General features: G+C 39.8%; 2 protein-coding genes across 4 annotated transcripts in view; both read right to left on the reverse strand.

The window, feature by feature from the left end:
* LOC113122103 (frizzled-3-like) overlaps positions 1-5228 on the reverse strand; it is a 33672-nt gene extending 28444 nt beyond the window's left edge. Inside the window, exons 1-2 of one of the 3 annotated variants that reach the window (XM_026293076.1) lie at positions 5132-5228; positions 3407-4227 (exon numbers count right to left, since the gene is read on the reverse strand). In XM_026293076.1, the coding sequence (XP_026148861.1) occupies positions 3407-3682 (276 nt within the window). In that variant the 5' untranslated portion in view covers positions 3683-4227; positions 5132-5228. Of the gene's footprint in view, positions 1-3406; positions 4228-4410; positions 4721-4843; positions 4907-5131 lie in introns of those variants that run through there. The other 2 variants (XM_026293078.1, XM_026293077.1) reach the window with 2 other exon arrangements.
* A 247-nt stretch (positions 5229-5475) lies between these two features.
* On the reverse strand, positions 5476-10921 carry krtcap3 (keratinocyte associated protein 3). Its single transcript, XM_026293089.1, has 6 exons — positions 10812-10921; positions 8710-8894; positions 8199-8258; positions 7892-8089; positions 7545-7679; positions 5476-7060 (listed from the first exon to the last, which is right to left on the reverse strand). The coding sequence occupies exons 1-6, from the start codon at positions 10822-10824 to the stop codon at positions 6989-6991; spliced, it is 663 nt and encodes a 220-aa protein (XP_026148874.1). The 5' UTR covers positions 10825-10921; the 3' UTR covers positions 5476-6988.
* Positions 10922-13632: the final 2711 nt, after the last annotated feature.

The raw sequence follows: 13632 nt of genomic DNA on the forward strand, positions 1-13632 counted from the left end.
AGATTAGCACCTAGTTAACACTAGTTGAGAGATGACAGCTGGCACTATTAAACCCTGTCTCACACTCTCCCATCCACACATTTATTTTCATCACTTGTGTGCACTTCACATTGCGGGATGTGTCTTACTATAGTGAGGACAATTATGGACATAATGCACTTCCCAGCCCATTAACCCTAATCTTAACCATCACAGATAAATGCCTAAACCCTAATCATAACCTAAAACTGAATATAACCTCAATTCTAAAACCAGGTCTGAACCACTAAAGATGCTTTGAAGATTGTGAGAGCCAGCTAAAATGTCCTCCCATCAATGACATCACAAACACACACACACACACACACGCATACAAAATGGCCTCACAATAAAATAAAGACATGTACAAACAGTCAGCCCTTATTCAGGCTTAGCACTTACAATAAAAAATGTCTACTTTGAGCTTGTCACACAAAGAAAAATAAATGCATATGTTAATCATATACACACTAGGAACATCGGTTTTTAGTAAAAGGAAGAATGAAAACTACAGAAAATAGAGCAGAGCTTAAAAACATTTAAAGACTTTAAATATTTCTCCACCTACTTGACGATAATTCACAACAAAAAGTAACAGCACAGCTCCCTAGACAACATGAAAGCTTTGCCAGTGACACAGAGCAAACATTCATCATGTGACTACAACAGCTGCAGACAATGACTCCAGTTTCATTAAGGCATCTGAAATACTTAATGCTGATTTGACAGCAGTTGTTTATTTTATATTTTGTTGCAAGTAAAATTCCCAAACAATTAGACAAATTCATGTTTCTGTCAAACACATCTGCTCAGAGACCCAAAATCTCAGTTTCATAACAATGACTTCCCTGACAAAGAACAGCCACATGTTAACTTATCTGAGTTGCTGCATGGCTGAAGGTGATAGGTCAACTGATACTATATGGTAACAATAAATAGCAGAATGATTTTATTAGACCAGTGGGGGTATATTAAAAGAAAAAACATTTGCCATGATTGAAAAACAGACAAGTGGCGAGTGGGACTCATTAGAACTAGTTAGAAATTTAGTGGAAATCATTTGAATTGCATATTTCACGTAGATTCATTTTTGTACAACATGCTAATATGCCAGGGGTACCTGATAATAACCTTCCAGCTGTGTGTATCTGCACACACACCCAGTGTCCCAAGAGAGATATTATTAAATTTCCTCCAGAGTTCCCACCAGGGCTACCATCCCTGGTCAAAGCAGACCAGAGCAGGAAAAATAACAGTGCTCATGTTGCTACCCAGCCATCTTCAGAAAGCTGTCTCTTCCATGACTGGAGGGATTTCTGGTGTCAGTTACTTGGCTCTTTCTTAACCTGGGTCAAATAAAGTTGAAGAACAACAGAAACTTCTTACAATCCTTCACATGGTGTGTTTTGACATGACACTGGGGAACTAAGTTGATTTTGGAAATTTGCATGGACCTTATAGTGCTTAGTTAATCTTATGACTAAAGGAGCGTTAGCATCCTTGTCAAACATGCTGCGCAAACAGAGAACATATGACTGACAATCCAAAATCAGGCTGTTCTTCATTCTTCTACTTTATGAAGCGAGAAAAAAAGAGTGTCTGACACCAGTGATTCTGATCAACACCTCAGCTGCATATTATATAACATTAAGATAAAATGTTAGAATGTTAGTTTGGTTCCAGACACCATCTGACACTACCATCTTACTGACTCACCTTGCTCTTTATTTTCACATGTTTGGACATCTTTTCTTTAATTATTGCAATTATTTGTGTTTTTCCACACTCTATTTTGTTAAATTTTAATGTGATTTTTTGCGTGCTGGTGCGGCACCTAATCGATAAAGTGATTGATAAAGTGTTATCTATTGTAATCTATCTAGAAATGCCTTTCTGTGTTTAAATGTAGAGTGAACAGCATCATAAATTCTGGCTTGATCTGTTGGACGACATTTATCTGCTTTTATCTACACATTAGCTAAAAATGAAAATCTCACAAGATTAAACTACAAAGTGCACAGCGAATACTGACTCTGTGTAAACTATGAACAGCTGGAGATAGACTTAATTCAGCTGACTACATTTGTTATCCTTCCATCTTTTAATCTATAAACCAAAGTTGCATGATAGCCAAAACATGAGTAAATGGACAGCGGCACCTACAGCCATTTGGTTGGATTAAATCCACAGAATGGCAAATGGACTTATACTTACATAGGGCTTTTCTACACACTCCACTGGCACTGTCTTGCCGAAGAACACGTCAACGTGTGGACTACAGAAGCTGAGGACTTAACCACCAGCCTTTTGGTGACATGACAAAGTACGGTAAGCATCTGGAGATTACAACTTCTCCACTTGAATTTCCCTTGAAAACACACTGCTGTGCCAACTTACAACAAACACATCCAAACATGTCCATCTCCCAAATCCAGTGTCATACACTGCTTTTGGTATGAACAAATACTTGCCGCAAACAGGTATTTACAGTCTAGTTATTGTGCAACACCTTGCCAGCGCTCTTGAGGAATAACAAAGGAATATGAAAGAGGTAACATCTATCCATATGTGTGTCTATGCTGCATTCAGACAATGTGTAATGCAGGACTTCTCCCTGTGCTGTTTAAAACCAGTGCCCTTACAATTAAAACATTTCTTTGGCATAATCAGTCACATGCATGTAAGCACCTAACTGCAATATATCTTTCTTCTTCTGTTGCTGATTGGGTACATTCATATTCATCTGTGTCTACATGGAACAGCAGCACATAGTGAAAAGATGGTTAGATTGATTATCACCCTTTCACAAATGTTTCACTTCATGACTCCATGTATCCAAATTGTTCTGCTAGAGCCTACAGATTGTCTAAAAGAGACAAATTTATAAAAACTAACCTGTTTCTCTTCTGTGTAAAACACTCAATTTCCACTGTTTCTGTGCAAACTGTGTATTCCACAGACAAAGGATATGGGTGATTTGCATAAATATTACTAGGTGATAGCTTATACGGTTTCATGTTTGCAGACAACGTTAAAGAAATCAGTCTATAATCATTACTATTCAAACGACTACTACTGAAATACAGATTCCTTTATGTTAAACTAACAAGACTGCAATATTATTTGACTGTAGCCAAAATTTTTTTTTTAATATTTGTTTCTAAAGTTAAAATTTCAACCATTTTCTGAGCTACCCTGTCAAGTCCTTTTGCCCTCAGCACATGTGAACCTCCAGTGTGAAACACTTAAAAGTTGTTCACAATTTCTGCACCTTGTCACCAAGACAAGGACATGTGCATTTCTTGTAAATTATGGCCATCTTTGATTCCTGTGAACATCTCTCTATGAAATTTTCACACAGACACACCCACATAAAGCATGCACCTACCTCCATGGCGAGCGCGGCTGTCTGCTGGTCATAATGATTCAGAAGATTGGGCATAAAGGTGGTGTTGTAAGGCAGATCCTGGCACATTCTCAGTCTGATGGGCTCACAACTAAACTCACTGTGACTCTCTATAGACTCCATATGAATGGACAGAGTAGGTGTAACCAGGAAGAAGAAGAGTAGAAAGATAGGGATATGGGGGACTGTTGTAGTTTTTGAAAACCAGTCTCTCATAAATCCTCTTTCAACAGGTGCTTGCATCTTCAAGTTAGACATTTCCTTACTGTGACTCAGGCCGATGACTTTAGCATCTGGCAGAAACTACTGGAAGAAATGCAGTAATATTTTCTGAAGCTTGATAACATTACATGAGTCCATTGTAATGTCAGTGGTGGAATTAAGTCCACATGAGGCAGAGTACAAATCTATCTGTAGTCCATGAATAGAGCTACTCTTTGCGAGTCTTTTGATTCTCCAACCACTGTACTTTTTATGTACAGTGCTTCAGAATATATTTTGCAATACGCTACTTGTTACTCATTTTAAAAAATATGATATGGTTTATCGCCACCTCCAGGTACTCCTCTTGTCAGACAGATTCCCTTTGTTCCACCCCCAAACTTAGAGCATGTCCCTGAGGTAACAGCTCCAACATCAACCGTGTGCTGGACGTCTCCTCCATCTCTTTCTGCCACATTGTTATTTTTTCGTTTTCCTTCATGCTGTTTTTAGTGATGCCCTATCCAATCATATAAGGTCGAACACACAATATGTTGTTTTCCTCTCAGAGACTTGACTGGAGTGGATTCATCAAGCAGGTCCTGCAGGTTTAAAACAGAAAAAGCAAAGACCTTATGGTTAAATTTGCACGTAAGTCTGGCGTACCCTATATTGTCTGACACACCCTTCTACATCTACATCAGACTATTGGACAGTAGACTGTATTTCTTAAAAACCATGATACGACTATTAATACTTCATAAAAAAATCCTTTGAACACAAACCTAAACGGGCCTGCGTCTGTGATCGCGGCTGTCAGCGGGTTCATACATAGTGTATGGCTGCAGACTAATGAAAACGTGTTCAGATGACAAAACGGCGCATGGAGAGTGAAGGTTACACCTGCAGATGACCAGCCACTCCCCGTGTTTGTATGAGGTTGGCCGGGCAACAGTCGCGCTCCCCCGCTGTGTCACATTCACGGCTCGGTGTCTTTATGCGTGACCTCACAGTAAACTTGGGCTAATATACTACTCAAATAAAAGCGCAAATATGGGTGTTTATTTATCGAGTTTTAATTGACACACGCATCAAGCTGCTCTCATCCGAGCGTCACACACGAGCTAACTTGCGGCAACGCTGATAGCTAACGTTAGCTAGCATTGTAACATTTATTAAAGTCATAACGTCAAACTGCAGCAAACACCTTAACGTTACCGTCAGCTCTCCCCGACTCGTTTTTGAAAGCACGGAGCCTTAAAGGGGTAGGCGCCACCGAGGCATATCCGCTGAGCTGAAGTACACACGGCAACACGCCAGGATCGCAGCGGACAGAGCGCTATCAATCATGGAAGCAGTGTGCGCTGGCCACCGCAGTGTCTTCAGCCCACCAGCGCTGTTTGTGCATTACTCCTTTAAGCAAGCACATCGGTCTAGTTTGCCCACAGTAATAAACTGAACGAACAGCGTAGCTTCTGCTTAACGTTACATTTATAAATGCATTACCTTGTGTGGAAGATAAGGAGCGGTTCGAGCGCTCCTCAGATGCACCGGTTCCATTCACTGCAGTGCTTCGTTGCTCCACTGTTTGCAGCTGGTTCCCTGCAGCATGCTACAGACGCTGCGTGACCGCGGATTCAGCGTGACCGCGGATTCAGCATGACGCCCAGAGATACTGACAAATTGGCCCCAGGAGGTTGTTTTTGCAGTACTTACTTTTTTGTCTCACAGCACAATGCGAACTTTAAAAACTATTGCAGAATAACTACAGGTGCCATTAGCAATGTCTTTATTAAAAGTATAGATTAAATATATTTATTGTGGTAGAAAACCATAAAGCACATCAAAAATTTACAGTACATCCACAATTTTTTTTTTCAAATAAATAATATATATCTTTACTAGCCCCTTCATAACACATGTTTTTTAGATTATTATGCAGTAAAATATACCAGATTAGATGCAAAACATTTGCAGAATCCAAAACATCTGGATCTTCATCTTCATGCAAATGATGCACATTTTTAAGACATACAGGACATTTTTCTTGAATTTCCCTTTGGGAATTAATAAAGTTTAGTTTATCTTTTCTTATCTTATTCCATTTCCTACTGACAGTAAGGCAATACGTGTAACACTGATGGATTTACATTGTCATATCAAATATCTGCCACATTTTATTTTGCGCCAGATTCTTTCCCTCAGTGACAAGTCTTTAAGACAGAGTGGAAATCAACCACTATAAAGGCTTGTATTAAAAAGTATATTCCCAATTCAATCAATATCAAGAAAATAACACAAGCTCATTGAAACAGCGATAATCAAAGTAATAATGAGCCTTTAGCACATTTGTGATATGCTAATGCAATTTCAATAATAAAAATATGAACAGTGGTAAATATATAAAAAGACTGCATTCTACATAGGCTTTAGATATGGGTCACCCATGTACATATTACCCATCCACATGTCCTATGGCATTGATCCTGACAATATACTATATCTGAATTTTTACCTCATATTTTGTGATTTCAAAAAGTGTGAGACGACAGTGTCTCACACAGCCACATAGACTTGTGATTGTCAACACTTTCTCAATATTCATCCTTTACAGCCCGAGGATTAGTACTGCATGATATGATTTGCTTCCACATGACTAAGCATGGCACTAGATTAATCATTTCAGGGCTGAGCTGATCCGATCCTCTGTCATAGAGTTATGGGGGGACCCCAAATGAGATTCACCCCCACAGCATACTGTACATACAGAAATGCACTCAATCGACACACAGCTTTTCAGAAGACCAGCTTATTATTTTAAATTCAGAGGGTTCAGAAAATCTTTCCTCTTATTAGCTCCGCTGCACTGCTTTGTTGGGTTTTTTGTTTTTTTAAAGTGCCTTGAGATTATTTGTATTGTGATTTGGCGCTATACAAATAAAACTAAATTGAATTGATAAGACTGAAAGGATCATTAACATCTTACTGTAGCTTTCATGTGTATTTATGCAATCTATATCATAATATATGCACAAAGGATCTGCACTTTGGAATACAGAAGTTTTTTGTAGTGTCACTAATTTGCCATTGATAGATTTCATTTCAAGTAGAAATTAAATGCTTACAACTTTACATATAAGAAACTGTTCGGTTTATAAATAAAAGCAAACTGAGCCCTTTGGTAACACATCATCAGAGTACCACAATGCAAAAAAGTCTCTAAAAAGAGATCCTACACCTGTTCCACGGTGACACTTACCTACAGGACAAAACCTAAGCATCTGTATAGTGGTGCAGTAATGCCTTTTGGGATTTAGTTGTGCTTGTCTACGTGGAGTGGTGTTGTTCCTACTTTTTGTACACTTAGGCATCATAGATTATGGGCTGTCCAATCAGATGTTGGCTGTGGGGAGAGCGCTCAGCCTCTTCCTCCAACTGGAAGAGAGAATGAAATGATGAGTGAAGAAATTCGTATAAATTGTTTCATGCTATGTTGCATATGAATGAAGGTGTTTGTATTTTCTAAGGCACTCCAGATTATAGAGAAACTATTCCACATGAGGTGGCTAACTGGCCGTCCATAGTTCAACAATGTTAGTGGATGTTGCAACCATAGCAACTGTTACATGTTAGCACCCGCAGCGGTTTCTATATTACTAGAGGCCCGAGGCCTAAAAAAATGATGTCTATACATACACATATATAGACATTTTTTTTCTCATTAATCCCTTATGAGCAAGGACTTTGCAGCTATGGAGAGGAAAGACTCCTTTTGAAATAGTTATTACCATAAAACTTTTTTTTTTTTTAACTTAGCTGCTGGGTTGGGTGGGCCTGTAAACCATGTGGGTGGGCCAGTGTCACCCAGGCCCAGTACTGGCTTCACACCTGCCACTCACCCCATCAAAGACGCACGCACCTGCTCTTTGATGTAGCTGTTCTTACAGCATGCCAGCCCTCTGAGAACCAATCCAGTGATGAAGCACCAGACAGACAGTCCAGCCTCAGCTGCTGCCAACACAGCACAAGGGACCCAGAGTGCAAGGGTGGTGTCCTGAGACATAAGAAGGGATCTTAATGAGAAAGTAATAAAGTAACACTAAAAGGTCAACCATTTCTCCTGTGATGCTTTTAGGAAATTTCATGGCTCAGATGTCATGACTTGAACTTTCAGACAAAAGAGCAAATAGGAGGGAAAGGGCAGAGAGGTACAATAATGTTCTCCAGAGTAATAAACTTTTTAAAGATAGGAAAGCTTAGACTCACGTAGATTCGTGTTGTATCAAATGGGCATTGGGCACTGACAGGTGACCGAGCATTGATGGACATCTGTGTTTCATTGCATCCCAGCATCAAACCCTGCCCATTATGAGCAACAGTGACACTAATAGCCAAGAGAAACCCAGTGCTGCATGCTGCTGAGAGCAGAGCATTCAGGAATGACACTATCAGAAGTCCTATTTGCTGGAGAGACAGAGACAGGGTCATATAGAAACAGAGGGGCAGGTAACTACAGCACACATAAAATGAGTGACTGAAACCATCATATCACGAGTTAAAAATAAATTCTTACCAGTTTTAACACATGGAGGTTCCTTGACATCACAATTGCAATAATCCCAGTGGCAATGCTCTGTAAAATTCAAATGACAAGATGACTGATTGGAATATTTCAATGAAATGTGACAGTAACACCAACTCATCATCAACAGCTGGCAGTTTGGTAGTCTGACACCTCGGATTATGTAGCGTACCCTAGAGCAACTAGTGACTGGTTTGAAAAACAAGCTCTCTTTTAATAGACAAGTTCAGTCTTGACTGTTGAGGAAAATAACACAGCATTATTACTGACTCTAAGAGTAAATCACCTGTGATGTCAAAGTATACATTTGTTGCTCTGATGTACACTACAAAGAGAGTCACTGACATTCAGAAGACATCAGAAGTAAATACTAAAAAGTAAATTGTGAGACACGATTGCTAGGCCTTTGAACTGCTGGAATCCATCATTTTAGTGGAGTTTAGTGGAGAACTCCTGAGCTAACTTCCAAAGAAAGTATGAATATCAAAACCTGCTGACTCACCAGCAGGCCAGAAGTGACAGAGATTACGTTGGCTACAGTGTATTCAGTGGTGATGTGCTGGCTAGGATTGGAAATGTGGCGGAGGACATTGCCATGAACAATAGCTCCGAGAATGAAGTTGATATGACCGACCAGGATGAGCGTTAACCCCTTTTTCATCAGCCTCCTCGGCCCCTTATCCTTATCTGGGTGACAAAAAATACAAAATGCACACAATACAGCTCATTGAAAAACATATTGAGTGAAACCAGTTTCTACACATTCTGCATGATTTGTCTAAATACAGTACTGTAGCCCTCTTCCTAATTTAAAGATAACACAAGATAACAAAGATAACCCAAGCAAATACAAAATGCAGATTTTTTTTAATGATGGTTTCATGAATTAAGGGAAAAAACCTGTCCAAACCTGCCTGGCTTTATGTGAAAAAGTAACCCTAAACCTAATAACTGGTTGTGCCAACTTTGGCAAAAACAACTGCAATCAAGCATGTGTGATAACTGGCAATGAGTCTTGCACATCACTGTGGAGGAATTTTGTCCACTCTTTGCAGAATTATTTTAATTCAGCCACACTGGAGGATTTTTTGAGCATGTTTAAGTTCATTCCACAGCATCTCAGTGTGTAGTATCTCGGATTTAAGGCCGGACTTTGACTAGGCCACTCCAAAACCTTAATTTTGGTTGTTCTGAGGTAGACTTGCTAGTGTTTTGGATACTTGTCCTGCTGTATAACCCAAGTGCACTTGAGCTTGAGGTCATGAACTGATGCCTGGACATTCTCCTTCAGGGTTTTCTAGTACAGCGCAGAATTCATGATTCCATCAATTATGGCAAATCACCCATGTCCTGAAGCTACCACACTAGCTATCACACTACCATCTTCATGTTTGACTGTTGGTATGATGTCTTTTTTATGAAATGTGTTAGTTTTACACATACAATATTTGCCCAAATGTCTTGGGGATAATCAAGATGTTTTTTGGCCATTGTGAGAAAAACCTTTGTGTTCTTTTTGGTCAGCAGTTGCTTTCGCCTTGGAACTCTGCCATGGATGCCATTTTTTCCCAGTCCCTTTCTTATTGTTGGATCATGAACACTGATCTTAACTGAGGCAAGTGAGGCCTGCAGTTCGTCTGATGTTACTTTTTCACATAGGGCCAGCCAGGTTTGGACAGCTTTTTTCCCCTTAATAAATGAAATCATCACGGAAAATCTGCAATTTGTATGTTATTATTTTTGTGTAATATTAAAATTTGTTTGATGATCTTAAAAACAAAAAACAACAACAACAACAAAAAAAAAACAGTAAACGACAAATACACCATGCAAAAACAGTTTCTACAGCACAACACTACATATTCATTTTGTGTTAGCCTATGGTTTACAGCCTGACTGATACTGGATTATTGAGAGCCACAACTGATATTATTCAAGAGTTTAATAAGGCTGATTAAAATAACATGTTAAAATAATCTTATTTTTTGTTGTTTAAAAAACATCATAGGTTATGTTAATAAATCAAACAGTCAGTGCTCTCTGGTAGACAAGCTATGCAAAGTGCAAAGTTACCAGTTTCTAAGTTGACCTCAAACCTGCGACACATCTGCTATAACATTCGTGTTTTTAGGCGTTCCGTTTTTCACACATCTCTGTTAATTAACGTTTAGAAAAGCAACGCTTACATCATGAGACCTGAATAGAAGCTCTGTATCGGCTTGGTTGACTGTTGCAATGTGTTGCTCTTATTATCCTGTGTGCCTCATTAGTTTCTAACTTTCTGCCTTTGTTATAAGTGACTTCCTATATAGGTCTACAGCTCATATCTAATACATTTATGTGCGTTACTAATGTATTTGCATACACCTGAGTAAGTGTATGGTCACCGAGATGGGCGTCTGCCTTTTGAAACGTTATAATCTCACCTCGTCACCCTCTTTCCGAGAGTTGGCAGCTTTTTCACTCACGGTGCTAAAAATCACAAAGCATACCTGCAGGCCTGCGCGGGCAGTCACGCTCACGTCAGACCCAGGATCATGATATTACTCAGCGGATGCGATGCGTTTTCAGTTAGGCTGCAATACAATCCCTGAAATCACTCACCAAACGTGCACATCTCTATCTGGTCGGATGATTCCGCTTCAATAGGTGAAAATCTGAGCAATCCTTCACCAACACACGAACACAAACCACACACACGGTCCACTGTCCACTTCCTGTCTGACGTCATGAAACTCACCTATGAATCACCTGTCACTTGATGGACGCTGAGGGGCGCAACAGCCCGTTCAGGTAAACTGTATGTATTAGTCTCAAAACCTGGAAGATCTGTTTCACGGATGGGTTAGGAAACCTGCAGAATCTCACAAAACACACAAACAAACAAAAACACAAAGTGAAGCACCTCATATTTATTTGAAAAAAAAAAAGAAAGAAAAAATTCACACTTTGCCATGTGAAGATATACATGTTTCAGAAAAGAAATCTGTTTTCAGAAAAGAGTAGGCTTGTTGGACAATGGGGTGAGAATTGTTAGACCCACATCTCTGTGGAGGACCAAGACCTCAGAGAAACTAAAAACGGACACCACCAGTACCTACATGAAAAAGGTGACTGTTTAAAACACCTGGAAAGGATAATGGGCTACCTTCCACCAACTGGATTCAGGGGAGACCACCCGCTGTCTGTATGTGTTCCCCAAGTTACACAAGTTGGAGCCCCGCTCAGACCCATCGTCAGCAGCATCAGTAACATCTTGTCACTATCTTAGCACCATTGGTAGGTCACCACCACATCTTGAAATCAGAAAAATGTGTCAGAGATCTAAAACTGGGAAGAGATGAAACAATTGTATCCCTTGATGTTACATCCATCTTCACTAGCATCCCCACCACAGATGCCTTAACACCTTTTGGAAGAAAACTAAAAGAGAACAACACCCTCTCTGCCAGGAGCATCTCAACCCAGACCAAATTTGCTTGCTACTGGGCTTATGTCTGAACACCATAAACTTCTCATACAGAGGTGAATTTTACAGACAGAAACATGGATGTGCCATTGGCTCCCCCGTGTCAACCATTGTTGTTAATCTGTACATGGAAGAAGTGGAAAAGAAAGGTCTGGACTCTTTCACAGGAATGGCACCGACCCATTGATTCAGATATGCGGATGACACCTGGGTGAAAGTCAAGACCCAGGAAGTTCAAGCCTTAAATCACATTAATGCAGCAGAAGCAAACATCAAGTTCACCAGAGGACACCAAAGTAAACAGGCTAGCCCTTCCGGACTTTCAGGTCCCATGGTAACCTGGAAATAGAAGTCTACAGGAAACCCACACATGGACCAATACCTGCTATTTGACTCCCATCACCCACTGCAACAAAAACTAGAAGTCATCAGGACAAAAACATCCCCACCTCTATGGAGGCCAGGAGAAAGGAGGACACAAATTTGAAGACAGCTCTAAAAAACTGTGGCTACCCTAAGTGGAAAAGCAACATCCATATCAGGCAGGAATTGTGACTTAATTAAACGCTACAGATTGGATTGCAATGGGATAATGCTTGTGGTCGTACTTATTACAGATACGTTCACATCTTCCACCCGTTATAGTAATCCCATAACACCAGAAATGAAAGAGATTACAACAAGTATTTGGCAACTTGAAATAGTGCAGTAGTAATGACTTGTCTCTCACAACCTTCCATCAGCAGAGTGATCACACAAACTATTGAAACGCCTTCAAAGCCTCATATAGTGACACAAAAATCTTCTGGTTTTCCAGTCTCTTCTGTCCAGTTTGGTTTTCTTGTTCTTTTACTTCCTTCCATATCCCTTGGATTGGTGGCTACATGCCATCCAAAAGTGCAACTTAAACAGACTGTCCCGCAATCATGCGAATTGGTAAAAGATGAGCCATTATGCTCCCATCAATCTCAAATAGATTACAAGTAATAAAATCAGTATGGTATATAAATGGAAGCATTTAAATACTACTGCATGGAAATTGGTTGCTTCAAAAGTAGACAATTTAAACATTTGGCTGTTTTAATTAACTTTAAGATATTTAGCCAGAAACATTGCATAAAGTAGCCTGTATTCATGATTATACAATTTCTTAATGCAAACATTTTATGATTTCACTGTCCATTCCGTTATTATAAATTCTATTTTCACAAAGAGCGCATTTTAAGACCTTTACAGATAGTTTTTTTCAGAGAGGCTTAAAAATATCTTTGGGAAACACCACATACTGGTTAACTTGAGAACCACTAACACACAGACAGAGACTGGCTCACCCAAAAGAGCGTACACCAAAACAAAAGATGAGCAATGTGGTATATGCCATCCAGTGTAAGGTAGAATGCTCAGAACTCTACATTGGAGAATCCAAACAACCACTTAACAGGAAGATAGCCCAGCACAGGAGGAACAGTTCCTCAGGACCAGAATCAGAAGTGTACCCCTGTTTAAAGGACACTCATTTGATGAACATATTTTGGACAGAGGATAGATGGTTTGAGGGAGAAGTGAACAAAATATATGTCCAAGTAGAAAAACCCTCCCTTAACAGAGATTGGAGGGCTTAGACAAAATTTGTCTTTATTCTACCAAGTTGCCCTTTCATCTATTCCCAGGAAGTTAAGGAACTCCTCACATGTCCTTCAGAAAGGACACACTCGGGATCCAGTTCGTGGATCAGAGGGGTCACAAGAATCGACCATTAGATCCAAACAACCCTCACCTGTGCTCACTTCCATAGTTCACCTAATGAGTCTATTCAGGCATGGAGGGAAACAAACCTGGGCCCGTATTCACAAAGCTTCCAAAGCCTAAAAGTTGCTCCTAGTGACGAAAAGAAAATTCCTAGAATTAAGGACAGTTTCTTAGAATTTCCCCTTAAATTTAGGACTAAGTCTTAGT

This window comes from Mastacembelus armatus, chromosome 3 (genome assembly GCF_900324485.2).
Source record: "Mastacembelus armatus chromosome 3, fMasArm1.2, whole genome shotgun sequence".
NCBI classification, from domain to species: Eukaryota; Metazoa; Chordata; class Actinopteri; order Synbranchiformes; family Mastacembelidae; genus Mastacembelus; species Mastacembelus armatus.

What these genes read in the sequence shown, in the direction of transcription:
- krtcap3 (XM_026293089.1), bottom strand. An exon ending in ACCTCCATGTGTTAAAACTG is followed by an intron (nt 8,090 to 8,198) that starts GTAAGAATTTAT and finishes CTGTCTCTCCAG; the next exon opens with CAAATAGGACTTCTGATAGT. An exon ending in ACAGCTACATCAAAGAGCAG is followed by an intron (nt 7,061 to 7,544) that starts GTGCGTGCGTCT and finishes TCTCTCTTCCAG; the next exon opens with TTGGAGGAAGAGGCTGAGCG.